Consider the following 12,457-nt stretch of genomic DNA (forward strand, 5'->3'; position numbering starts at 1 on the left):
TGAGGCTCAAATGAAGTGAAACCAAGCAGGGACAGGGGAAACGGAAGTAGAGAATGGGCATTTTCCAGCAACCTTGACCTCTCCCACCCCCAGATTTGCTCCCAGTACATAGTCCCCAAACCGGACCCAAACACCATCAAAATATTTATTAAAACCAAAGCAGAGGGAACAGAGCTGTTAAGAAGGCAAATCAAAGTGCAGATTGGAGGGTGGGGCAGAGCAAGAAGTGGGGTGAAGGGGGGCACTTCAAATGCCACAGGAAGGACCCCTGTGGTCTGGGCTGGGGGGGAGGCCCTTTACCCCACCCCTCCTGCCCACCCTGTCAGTGAAGGTCCCCCACTCACCTCTCCCATCTCACATCCATCCTGGGGGCAGCTGGGGCCCTGCAGAGACCCCATGGGGAGGGAACACCCCCTCGATCCACCCATGGCTGTCAGTCAGTCAGTCTGTCTCCCTCCCTCACTTTCCCAATAAATAAACCACTCAGGCCTCAGCTCCTTCGGAGTGGGACTAAGAACAGCTCAGGGACCCCTGCCCTCGCTCAGGGGCATGGGGAGTCACAGCATCAGCCCCACATCCCTCCTACCCTTTGCTGGTGCCCCAGGCTTGACAAAAAGGCCTTGATAAATAAATAACGCTCCATTAAAGCTTCGATCAGAAAAACCTTTAAGACGACAGAAGTGCTCTCGCTGTCCTGCAAACAAGTAGGCCAAGGCCTTGCGGCCTGGCCTGATCAGCACGCGGGATTCTGGGGGCAGGTGGCCACCCTGGGCCTCGTGGGGCCCCTGGAGCAAGGAGACCAAAAGTGCAGTTAGAGCCCCCAGCACGCGCACACATGGACTCATGCACACACACGTGGACACACTGGGGCGTGTTTGCAGTGCACGCACAGATGTGTTCACCTTCATTCCCCGGTACATGCACACACACATGCTCACACACCACTCACCCCGTGTACACACATGTTGGGTGTTGGGTACATGCACATACACACCACAAACAGAATCCTTCCCTTCCTGGCTTGCTCAGCCTCCTGGCAGTAGCCAGACTCCAGAGCTAGAAGCTTCTGGAGACAGGAGAGAGGGGCATAAATTAAACATTTCCAATTAGGCTAGGAGGACGGCCAGGGGCAGGGGGCTCCAGGGCTGCAGAGACAGGGTGGGCATCTCAGGAGGCCCTGGTCCCCCTAAGCCCCGTCAGAAATCCAGGGGAGTAAGGTCCCCAAAGTCACAGTCGAAGAGGTCTCTGATGCCCTCGCCCTCTTCAAGGCCAAAGTGGTAGTCGAGGGCCTCATGGGGGGGGGATAGGCTGATGAACTCCTCAGGGAGGAGGCCGGAGAAGTCCTCCCGCACATGCTCCAGGAGCGAATCGGCCGCCACCAGCGGGGACAGGCGGTCCTCGTCCGCGGGGGCCCGCAGGCCACCCATCCGGGAAAGCAGAGGTTCTGGGGAGACGGGGGAGCATCACAGGCCGGGGACACCCCGGCAGGGAGGGCAGAGGGGCTGTCATACCTCCCAACCCACCTGGGAGAGGGTCCCTACCCCTCCCCACCCACCCACCCTTCACCCACCTTGCTCCAGGCTGAGTAGGGACTGACTGGGATCCGTGGCAGGGGATGAGGGGGGAGATGATGGTGGTGGTGGCACTGTGGTGGCAGGGTCAGCTGCCCTGTCCTCCTCCCCGGAAGCTGCCCCCTGGGACGGGGTCTTCCCAGGGCTGATCCCGCCCGCACTCTCCTCAGGGCACAGGAAAACGTCGATGGGGCCTTGTTTGCTCTTAAGGGAGATCTGAAAGGTCTGGGTGGAGGCAGCAGGCAGGGTAAACTGAGGCTCTGCTGACCACTATCCCAACCCAACCTGTCCTGGTTGGGTCTAGAGTCCCAGCTCTCACCTCTGAGGAGTCCACGGCTTGAAGCTGGGTCTCGGGAGGGGCCTTGATCACCATGACCATCTGCTCTGCAGGGTCGGCGATGCTACGAAGGTCCTGGCAGGTCACGTAGGCCAGGGTTGGTGGAGTCAAGGACCACATGACCTTTGTCTTTTGGGGACCACCCACCCAGACAGCTCGTAAGGCAGAGCCCACACCTGCCTAGTCACTCTTGTCCTCTCCATCTCCCACCCCAGGGCCTGGCACATAGTTGGTGTTCAAGCCTGTCTCCTGCCCCTGAACCTCAATTTCCATATCTGTACAATGAGACCACCCTCTACCCATCTAATCACAAGGTAATGATGGCTACCTGCAATAATTTCATGTAAATTACTTAACTTCAGTCTTGGTACTGAGAATTTATTCTGACTCATGACCTTGGTGTTAATTAGTGGTTATCTCCAAAATGTATAAACATAATTTGGGTATTCACTTAAAAAAAAGCTTATTTTAAAATAAAGTTTCTATTTTTATAAATAAAAGACAAATAAAAACTTTTGTCTCTAACCTTGAAGCTACAACCATGTACTGAATCACTGTATTAAATAAATGTTATTTCTGGTACTAGCTTTTCTTATTTCAATCTGTACAATTTCAAAATAGGACTATTTTCTCCTTTTACAGATGAAGCTGAAGTTCAGAGAGGTTAAGTAACTTGTCACACAGTGAGTAAATGCTGAGCCAGGACTTGCATCCAAAGTCAGAACCCTCTCCTGAATCCAAGCCCTCGGGGAACCTCTCTATTCCCGCTTGAATGGGGCCATAGCCGCCCTCCAGGCAATTCAAGGATATCGCTGGCTGTCAGCATCCTCGGAAAGCAGACGCAGCTGTGTGGTGCAGATATGGATCAGGTGGTCCAGCTGCCGCTCGCTCTCCTGCAGTTGCCGGAGGTCCTGGGTCAGTCCTTCAAGCCGCCCACCAATCCCCACTGCTGCGTGGCTGCCTCTGCAGGGAGGCAAAGGGAGGGTTAGCAGCTCGCAGGCCTTCTGCCCAGGAGCTCTGACCCTCAGCAACCAGTCTGCTGCTGCCTCTGTTCTGTGAGACCCAGGTGAGCCCTTGCTCCTCTTTGGGCCTGGCTCCTCAGCTGGGAAACAGCAAAGGGCTGAAGCTGGGCTCCGAGGCAGAATGGCTAGGTTCAAAGTCGGGCCTGAATGTTTGTGAACACCCACGCATTCCTCATGAGGGGCTGGATAACTAAATGATGGCACAGACATGCCATGGAACACTATGCAGCTGTTTAAAAAGATGAGGCATTAGAGGCAAACACAGAAGCATTTCTAAGACATGTCGAGTGGAAAAAAGAGATGCAGAATGGATTATTTACGAAAAATGAAAAGGCAAATGTGTCAGAGAGAGAGAGTAAGATGACCAGAGAAAGAGGTGAGAAGAGAAAAAAACAAGAATTAACAAGAATAAGACAGCTATGTTAGACAATCTCATCAATGGTAATGGAAACCAGGACAGCGGTCACCTGGTGGAATGAGGTGGAGAACGTCTGGGGAGGGGCACAAGGGAGCTTTCTGGGGTGTTGTAAATGTCCATTATGCTAATTCACATGGTGGTTACCCAGGTGAAAACATATGTAAAGTCACACTGAGCTGGATACGTAAGATATGTGTTCCTTCCTGCACCTGTCACCTCAGGGAAGCCTCAGTTTGGAGCTATAGGATGAGGATGCAGGCAGTCACAGTGGGTACTGCCATCAGCTTCTCCAGACTGGCCCAGACCCAGACCTCTGCCCACCCCGTTAAGCTGGTACCTACAGCCACTGGATGTGATTCTTGGACTTCTTGGCAATGAGCTGGATGCCCTCGAGGACGTTGGTGATGTCGTAGATGCGCCGTTTCTGCACTTTCAGCACCTCCGCTGCCCAGTTCAGGTCGACAACACCATCAGCCGAGCGGCTCAGCAACTCCAGGAAGCGTTTGGTGGTCAGATTCAGCGATGTCTCATAGCGTGACTTCTCCCCTGGCGATTTCACACCTGGGGAGCCAAGCAGGGCACGGTCCCTCAGCACCACCCCCAGCCAGACTGGCCTCCCTGGCAAGGCAGGGAAGGAGGATGGGGGTGGGGGGCAGGTGGCTCCTTCCCCTTGGTGAGGCCAAGCAGGGAGGCCCTGTGGCTGCTGTCTGCCAACCACAGCAATCCTCTTTCGGCCGGGCAACTCCCCACCCCCCAGGGCTTGGGGAAGCCATGCCAGGCGGCCACTCCAGCTGCCCCTTGGGGCCCCCAGAGGACTGGCTCAGGCCCAGGGCTGACAGACCAGAGCTTAGTTTGCAAGCATGTTCATCTGTCCACACCCGCAACCTGGGCCCAGTCAGGGGGCCTGCCCTAGCCCAAGCTCTGGGGGTACCTTTTCCTGGGTGGCGGCCTCTGCCCCGAGCTGGCCCGCTGCTCTCAGCCAGGTACTGATGGTCAGTTTCCAGGTCCAGCCTCCGCTTCACCTACAGCAACAACCATGAGGGATGTCCAGTAACCAGGAGAGTGGGGCCACAAGAGACCTGGCTGAGGGCTTGGTGCTACTGAGCTGCCCTCTGCTTCAGTTTCTGTACCAAGATGCCTAAGTGGTGAATCCTACCCCACTCAACTGGAAGGCAGAAAACCTGAGTTCAAACCTTAGTTCCACCACTAGCTCCGTGGGGGCCTGTGATAGTTTGCAAATTTTTGATGCTCCTCCTTCCAAAAGATGGAGCCTAATTCTCCTCCCCTCAAGTACAGGCCAGATCTGGTAACTCGCTTCTATGAACAGAAGGTGGCAGAAGTGATGGTGTGCCACTTCTGAGACTGGGTCATACAGGCCCTGGAACTTCCTCCTTGCTCTCTTCATTGGGTCACTCACTCTGAGGGGGAGCCAGCTCCCACATCATGCAGGCACTCACACAGCCCTAAGGACAGACCCAAGTGGCAAGGATCTGAAGCCTCTCCCAACAGCAACACAGGTAAAGTTAGAAGTAAAGTCTCCAACCCTAGTCAGGCTTCTGATGACTGCAACCAGGGCAGCAGCAACTTCAGAAGAGACCCTGAGCCAGAAGCCCCTAGCTCAGTCTTCTCTGAATTCCTGGGCCTCAGAAACTGTATAGTAATAAATATTTAAGTCATTAGAGTACAGGTCCCTGAGGCAAGTCACAGTCTCTCTCTGGTTTCTGACTGTGTGAATATGGCAGCACAATAATAGCTCCATTTTACAGATACAATTGAAGCCCAGAGATGCTCAAGGTGATACAGGCAGGAAGTGGCAGAGCCAGGATTTCTGCCTGGACGCCCTCTGGTTTAGTTACACTGCTCCAGGATGGAGGTCTCACAGGCATCCTGACCAAAACCAGCCTCCCCCTCCAGAGGGTTTCCTGAGCTAGGACCCCTTTCAGCTCCACCCACTGTCCTCATCACAGCAAAAAAACGCTGTCACCACAACCACCAGCACCTCCCACCTGGACCACTCAGCTGTCTTCCTACTAGCCTCCCTGCCTCCATCTGTCTCCCTTCACCTTAGTATCCTCATCTGCCACCACTTCTCCACATGAACTTCTGTTGAGACATGTTTATTCACACACCTGTGCTTGTAAACCTTAGCCCATGCTGATTTCCTGCCCGGATTGCCTGCACCTCCCTCCCTCCAAATTCACATCAATGCTTCCACCTTGGTGGGCAGGCACCTTAGCCATCACTTAAGTCTTTCAGATCCTGCAGTAGAAACTGAGTCTCCTCTCCCTCATAACCGCCTCAAATCCAACCTTTCATGGTCTCTCGCTACAAATTTCTGCAGATGTGTCTGTCTCACTCAGAAGCCAGGGAGCCCCTTGGAGGCGGGCACTGGGTCTAAATAATCTCTGTACGCACGGCCTGGCATGGGGCCTTGGCATGAAATGTTTGCTGAATGAAGCACCCCATGTGCTGATGGACCAGACACTCTCTCTCAGACCCACATTGTGGATCCCCTCAGGCATCCATGGACAGCAGAGCTGACATGTACTGATTGCTTCCTGTGTCCTGAGCACTGCTAGGTAACTGCTTCACCTGCATGCAATCATCAAACCTTCCAGCCACCTTGCAGCAGGTGCTACAATGTCTTCCACTTCCTGAGGTACTGCCCCTTGCAGAGGTTACACAGTAGGAGGCAGAGCCAGGACTTGAACCTTAGTAGGCTGGGCAGAGCCCCCAGTTCAGACCTACCACAGGTCCTTCCTCTCTAGAGCCTAGTCTAGAAGCCAGGTCCCCACAAGCCCACCAGAATGCACCTGCACTCCAAGCTTGCCCCTAGGGCCTGAGCCCTAGCATGCTCCTGCCAACTGCACCCCTTTCCTTCTTCCTGTTCCCCATACCAGTGATCACCCTGAAGGCAGGTAAATACTACACCCTAAACCAAGGGCTTGAGCAGTGGGATGCCCATTTCTGCCACTGATTTCTAGAAATGCAGGCACTGGGACCCCAAAAGGCAAGGATGAAGACACACAGAATACTGGTGAAAAAAATCTGCATGACTCAAACACCTATCCAAGGGAGGGGCGGCAAAAACTGGTTCACCCAGCCCCTGGAATACCACGCTGCTGTCAAGAAGGACTGGGGCAGGTTGATACAGAATCCTCTCAAAGGCATGTAGACAAGAAAAACATTATAGAGCAGTGCATTTATGTCATCTCCTTTTGGGATTAAAAAGCTCATGAAACCATTTTTCTCTGGTTCAGTTTCTATCATTATAGAATCCATTTCAGGGGTAACCCCTGTATGGGGAGAGGACATCATTGCCTTATCTCTAAAGTGTGGATGGTGCACTGTGTGAACACAGAAATAGGGGAAAAACTTCCATTTTTAAAACTTTACAAAAAGAAAGATGTCATAACCACCTTAAAAAAAAAAAACATGGGATCAAGAAAAGAAAAAAGGAAAAATAGGGCTGGAATCTTGTCCCCCTCATCTTTCTAATCTCTTAACTCTTTTTTCTATAGTAAATGTGTACTATTTTTAGTTTGTTTTGTAACAGCCATGACAACAGGTGGAGGTAGACAGGAAGGGCTGGGGGGAATGGCTGAACTGCACAGAGCCTTGTACTCAGGAGGTGCTCAATGAATGGTCACCTGTGCAGAAGCTGAGCCTGTAGCTTGTTTCAAGGACTGCCCCAAACAAATGCCAGTGCAGAGGGTCATTGGAGGCCACAGCTCTATGGCCAGCGGCTTCCCAAAGATAAAATTTAGTGGGTGCTGGAGGGCAAAAGCTGGGCCCATGTTTCTGGACTTCAAGTCCAGAACAGCACCAGACCCCACCCCTGCTCACAGCAGAAAATGCTTACTAGCCCTTAGGTACTGTGAGGGCAGAGGCACCCTACCTGCCTCATGAGTGCTCCCTAACTCACAACTGTTGAATGAATGGAATGCTTAGACTGCCCTTGACACCAGTGGGGGTGGAGCAGAGGGCATATGTCCTCAGCCCAGTCCCTAGAAGTCCCTGAGCCTGAGTCAGTTCCCGGAGGGCAGGACTCACAGCCCTGAGCCTGAGTAGTTGTCAATCAGCTAAATGGAGGCTACCTGTCCAGGCCCCAAGCTGGTACCCACAGGGACAGGTCACAGGGGTATAGCAGACAAGCTAGGTGACCCACCCCGGTACCAACTTCTTCTCTTTCACTCATTAGGAGGAAGAGACCTTGGGCTTTCTTCAGCCTCTATTAGCATCTCCAGGAAGCAAGGCATCCCAGCAGTTAACCATTCAGGAAATCTGGGCCGGTCCCACCACTCACTAGCTGAATTACTAGGGAAGGTTCTAATATCTCTAAGTCTCAGCTTCTCTACCTGTAAAAGGGGAAGGTTGTTGAGAGAGTTAATGAGTTAATTGGGGAAAGTGCTTGGCACAGAGCCTAACACACAAAACAGTCTCAAAACAATGGTGGCTGCTATTGTTATTATTAGCATCTCGGTGATTCCGGAAGGAAGGCCGAACTGGGCAAGGGGCCAAGGGGGTTGGGGGACCCTTGCAGGGATGCCTCAAGGACCAGCTGCCACCCAGGCCCCCATCAGCAGTTGGGCAGCTTCTACCTCCTTGCCCTGGGCCCTGCCTCATCCCTCCCACTTGCTCCAAGCCCTGCACTGAGACCCCATCTTGCCTGGCCCGCCCCTGCCTGCCTATCCATGCATCATCTTCACCCACAGGCTGCGCCAGTCAAACTGGTCTCCACACCCTGTCCTGCAGCCCACAGGTCCAAGATCCATTCCCTCCTCCCCCTGTAATTCAGCTGCTTCTTCTGGGGCCCCCTAGTCTGAGCTGGTCTTGAGCCTCTTGCTGCTCACAGAGCACTTTATCAAGGCATCTCGCTGGGGCATTTACCCTCTCCTGCACTGGGGGCCTCCTCTCCAGCTCCCAGAGGCCCAGCCCACCCAGTATTTCCACTGGGGCCCAGGGGTCTGCCTGACTGATTAATGAGGTTCCATGGCAACCAGGGCCTAGGAGGGTAGAGGGTGGCAGATGGAAGGATAGGCAGAGGGAGGGGATCAGCAGCTGGCCCAGTCACCCCGCCCCTGCAGAGGAGGCCTCCCAGCCTGGCGGCCTGTCCCTAAAGGCCTGGAGGGCCAAGCCTGCACCTGGCAGTCAAGCATCAAAGCAGGAAGGTCTCCTTAATAGCTCTTAAACGATCTAGTCCCAGGATGCCCCCCCTTGATCTCCCCAAAGCAGCCATGCCCACCACTCAGTCACAAGTTCTGGTCTGAAGCCAGCAGGCCTCAGTTCAAATCCCATTTGCAACCTTGTGACCAGGGGGCAAGTCACTTCCCGTCTCTGGTCACAGTTCAGATGGGCACAGTGACAACACCGAGCTCACAGCATGGATGTGAGTTTTGGCTGGCTTGAAGTCCGCCAGAGGCCTGGCATGCAGTCAGCGACAGCTGAATACACGTGGGCCATTATTATCATTGCGTCTGACCCTCGAGCAGCTCCAGCAAGGAAGCTGAGGCCCAGAGCACAGTGGAGCAAACAAGGACTGGCCCGAGGTCACCCCGCACCGGGGCGGGGCCCGGACGCCTGAAGCAGGCTCGGCACCGCCCAGCCCGGGCGCCTCAGCCCACCCACCCCCGCCCCCGCTGCCTCTGGGCCAAACACCGCGCCCCACTCGGGCCGGCGCGGGGGTCCAGGCAGCGCACTCGGCCCAGTGTCCCTGGTGTCCGTACCGGCGGGCGGCCGAGCGCCGGGCGCGGCGCGCTGGGTGTGGGCCGGGGCGCCTGCGGCGTGGCGAAGAGCAGCAGGTCGGGGTCGCGGGGGCCGGCTGTGGGAGCGGCCGGGCCGGCGGGGGCCGGCGGGGCGCTGGCGTCCTGCGCCGTGGAGATGATGACGATCTGCGAGGAGTCGAGCAGCCGCAGCGCGCCGGCCCCGAGCAGGGCCTCCAGCGCCGGCGCGCATGGGCCGCCAGCGGGGGCCCCTGCCACGGCCATGGCGCTCACGGCCCGCGCGGCCCGGGTGGCAGGCGGCGGCGGCGGCGCGGGCCCATGGCGGCAGGCCGCGGCGAGGGCTCGATCCCGCTCCGGATCCCGCTCCGCCCCCGGCCGCGGCTGCCTGCAAAGTCCCGGCCACTTTTACGCGCCAAATCCTTTTTGCCGCGAAAGAGCCACGAGCCGCCGACCGCTACCACCATTGGCTGTTAGGGCTATGACGGCGGCGACGGCGACGGCGCCCATTGGCTGCAACACGCCGGGCCGGCGGCACAGGGCGGGACGGGGCGGCGGCGCGGGGCAGCACGGCCAATCGCCGGTTGGGGCGCGCGCAGGCTTTGTCCGGGGGGTGCCAGGCGCGTTCTCACTCTCCGCCCCCAGCGGGGACGGCCCCTGTCCGAGGTGTGGTGGCCCCACCCCTTCTCCGATGCACCCCATTCTGCTGATGCCTCTATGTGGAGACATTCAGGACAGAGTGTCCATTCTGCACATCTCACAGTCAGCAGACCCCACGTGACCCCAGAACCCCACCTGTGGCCCCAACACCCTCAGGCCAGATTTCTAGAAACTGCTCCCCATATTTCCTGGGTTCTCAGGCCCACCTGCAAAACCCCAGCCCTTCCTCAGTTTGCCCCACCGAGGCCATTTACTTTCAAATCCTGCACCCGCCCTATTCCTCTCGCACAGAGACCAAGTTCGAGGGAGCTGCCAGGAAATGCGGAGGGACATCCGACCCACTGTAGCTTGGGGCTTTTCTACAAGCCCTCTTGTAGCTGGAATCTCTTCAATAGCCAATGCACAGCTTCTGCTTGAACTGATTAATTCACTCGTTTATTCAACAAACATTTTGAGAGCCCTCTCTCTGCCCCATTAATGACTCCTGGCCCTAAGGAGCTCACAGTTTATTGACAAGGGGAGGCGAGAAACAAGGAGGTAACAAATGTTTGCAAAATAATGAGGAATTTCCACTGTTAGAGTAATTCCACGTTAGATCTCACAAAGGGAGGAGCTGAGGGTGCTGAGCATGAAAATGCATTTAATCCGGAGGCCCTGGGACCTCTCCATCAGGCATTTCTCATTGCTCAGATCAGCTGATTTGAGCAATATTGTCCTCTCCTCCGTACCAGACTTTTTGCCAGCACTGAGGGCAGAGATGTGAAAGGCCTGATAATTTCTATGAACTTGCCTGCCATCTGGTGGGGATGACCCATCAAAAAAAGTAGCTAAAAGTCAATCAAAAATGAAATCCCTAGGCCCAGTACAAACATCCTTCTTCCAGGGAGCCCTCTGGTGTTGGAGTTACTCAGTTCCTCCATTGCACAACACTGCCTCTGTTCTAGCACTGACCCCTCCTTCAATTTCTTTGTCTGCCTCCTCTATGAAACTAGAAGCTCCAGTAGGGCCTCTTCCCAACACAGGCCTGGTCTAGAGCAGGTTGAGAAGAAACAGAGGCTGATGCTGGAGACTACTTGGAATGCAATAAGAAGGTTCTCCAAGAATAGTCCTTAGGCTCCTGGTTTCAGAATCACTTAGGTACTTGTTAACTTTGGGTTAACCAGTTAACCCCCAGCCCTGCTAATTTAGAATTTAAGTGCACAGGAAGCCTCATTTTCACAAGCAATGCCCCAGTCTCATTCCAGGTGATTTTTACACATGTTCACATTTGAGAACAAATTGGTATAACTGTATAAACAAAATGTGTGGTACAGCCTCAAATTACAGTCCCCTGAGGATACTGTTCAGCCTCAGTTTTCTCATCTGTAAGATGGACACATTGCCCTGGCACCTTCCAGGGTTGCCATGTGGATGAAAAGCATAAGGGATCCGAAAGTGTTTTGTAAACTATGAGGTGGCTTAGGAATGCAGTAGGAGTTTCCTAAACAGCTTGTGAAATTACTCATGGCAAATTCTAGACCATTTAAGCACTAGAAGGAACCATGGAGACTAAGTAAGCCTCTTGCAGATGGGAAAATTGAGGCCCATCCAGGGGTGGAACTAGCTAATGATAGAATCTGGCCTACACTGGATTCCCAGCCCTAGGCTTGGCCTTTCCCCGAGATAGAGAAGCTACCATTAGAATGGTAGGTCTCATTCTAAATAAGCAAGCCTGATCCTGACAACAGGGTGAGAAAAACCAGCAACATTCCCACTTCAGACAGAATTTCCTTCCTTCACACATTCCCAAAGGGTCTCAACAACAGTAACATTTACTTTGTAAAGCCCTCTCATACCCAACAGTCATTCAACAAACATTTATTGGGTACCTGTTATGTGCCAAAAACTGCACTGGTTGCTGGGGAAGGAAGACAGATATTATTATTGCCTCATTTATGATGAGGAAACTGGGGCCCAAAGGGCATGAATTTACCTAGCAGATGAAAAGGCTATTGTTCAGGCTTGATGAGGCCAAAGCCAGGGGGTTTTCAAAGCTCTGCCATCCCCAAAGTATTCAAATACACAACCTCCCAGGTAGAAGCAGGTGCCCTCCTTCCCACAATCCCTCCTGGCCTGCTGCTGCAGAAAGGAGTGAAGAGCAGAATTCCCAGTGTGAAGTCAAGGAAGAGATAAGGGCCTTCTGTATCTATTAATACCCACTTGAAAGCAGCAAAGGCCTGACAGATAGGGCCTCTTGGCCCCAAGCCTGACAGATCCTGATAAGGCTTTTCTCAACATCAACATTTCTCAGGCTGGTAGGCTTCCAAAAAACCTACAACAGCCACTTCCATTGATAATCTCCTTTCAACCTGGTCATCCTGGAAGTGAAGCTTGTTTATCCACATGGTGCAAGAAGGAAGGAGGCTCAGAGATGGGCCCTTGCAGCTCAAGGTCACACAGCAGAACTAAACAGTTTTCCACTGTAAAACTGAGGGCCTGACCTTCAGACTCACCGCCCTCAGTTTTCCACTGTAAAACTGAGGGCCTGACCTTCAGACTCACCGCCCTCAGTAAATACCTCAAGAGCCAGGCTCAGGGCTGTCAAGATTATCATGTGTGGTTTCCAAAAGGTATTATGATGGGTAGTGGCTTAACTAACAGGTGCTCACCCCTATCACCACCTTCACCAACTCCTTACTCCAGGGGAGTCCAAAGAGGTAGAAGCACCCAGGCCCATGATCCTCTGCCTG

The 12,457-nt window shown here is 54.1% G+C and overlaps 1 protein-coding gene across 2 annotated transcripts; it reads right to left on the reverse strand.

The window, feature by feature from the left end:
• Positions 1-131: 131 nt before the first annotated feature.
• On the reverse strand, positions 132-9,502 carry E2F1 (E2F transcription factor 1). Of its 2 annotated transcripts, XM_072944042.1 has the most exons (7): positions 9,075-9,500; positions 4,280-4,370; positions 3,690-3,909; positions 2,719-2,871; positions 1,891-2,005; positions 1,571-1,796; positions 132-1,444 (listed from the first exon to the last, which is right to left on the reverse strand). In XM_072944042.1, the coding sequence occupies exons 1-7, from the start codon at positions 9,333-9,335 to the stop codon at positions 1,197-1,199; spliced, it is 1,314 nt and encodes a 437-aa protein (XP_072800143.1). In that variant the 5' UTR covers positions 9,336-9,500; the 3' UTR covers positions 132-1,196. The 2 variants fall into 2 exon arrangements, with proteins under 2 accessions (XP_072800143.1, XP_072800145.1); XM_072944044.1 differs by lacking the exon at positions 1,571-1,796 and having other exon boundaries at positions 9,075-9,502.
• Positions 9,503-12,457: the final 2,955 nt, after the last annotated feature.

This window comes from Vicugna pacos, chromosome 19 (genome assembly GCF_048564905.1).
Source record: "Vicugna pacos chromosome 19, VicPac4, whole genome shotgun sequence".
Lineage (NCBI taxonomy): Eukaryota > Metazoa > Chordata > Mammalia > Artiodactyla > Camelidae > Vicugna > Vicugna pacos.

What these genes read in the sequence shown, in the direction of transcription:
- E2F1 (XM_072944042.1), bottom strand. Translation starts at nt 9,335, where the DNA reads ATGGCCGTGGCAGGGGCCCCCGCTGGCGGCCCATGCGCGCCGGCGCTG. An exon ending in CGGCGCTCGGCCGCCCGCCG is followed by an intron (nt 4,371 to 9,074) that starts GTACGGACACCA and finishes TTGTTGCTGTAG; the next exon opens with GTGAAGCGGAGGCTGGACCT. An exon ending in AAGCCGTGGACTCCTCAGAG is followed by an intron (nt 1,797 to 1,890) that starts GTGAGAGCTGGG and finishes GCCTCCACCCAG; the next exon opens with ACCTTTCAGATCTCCCTTAA.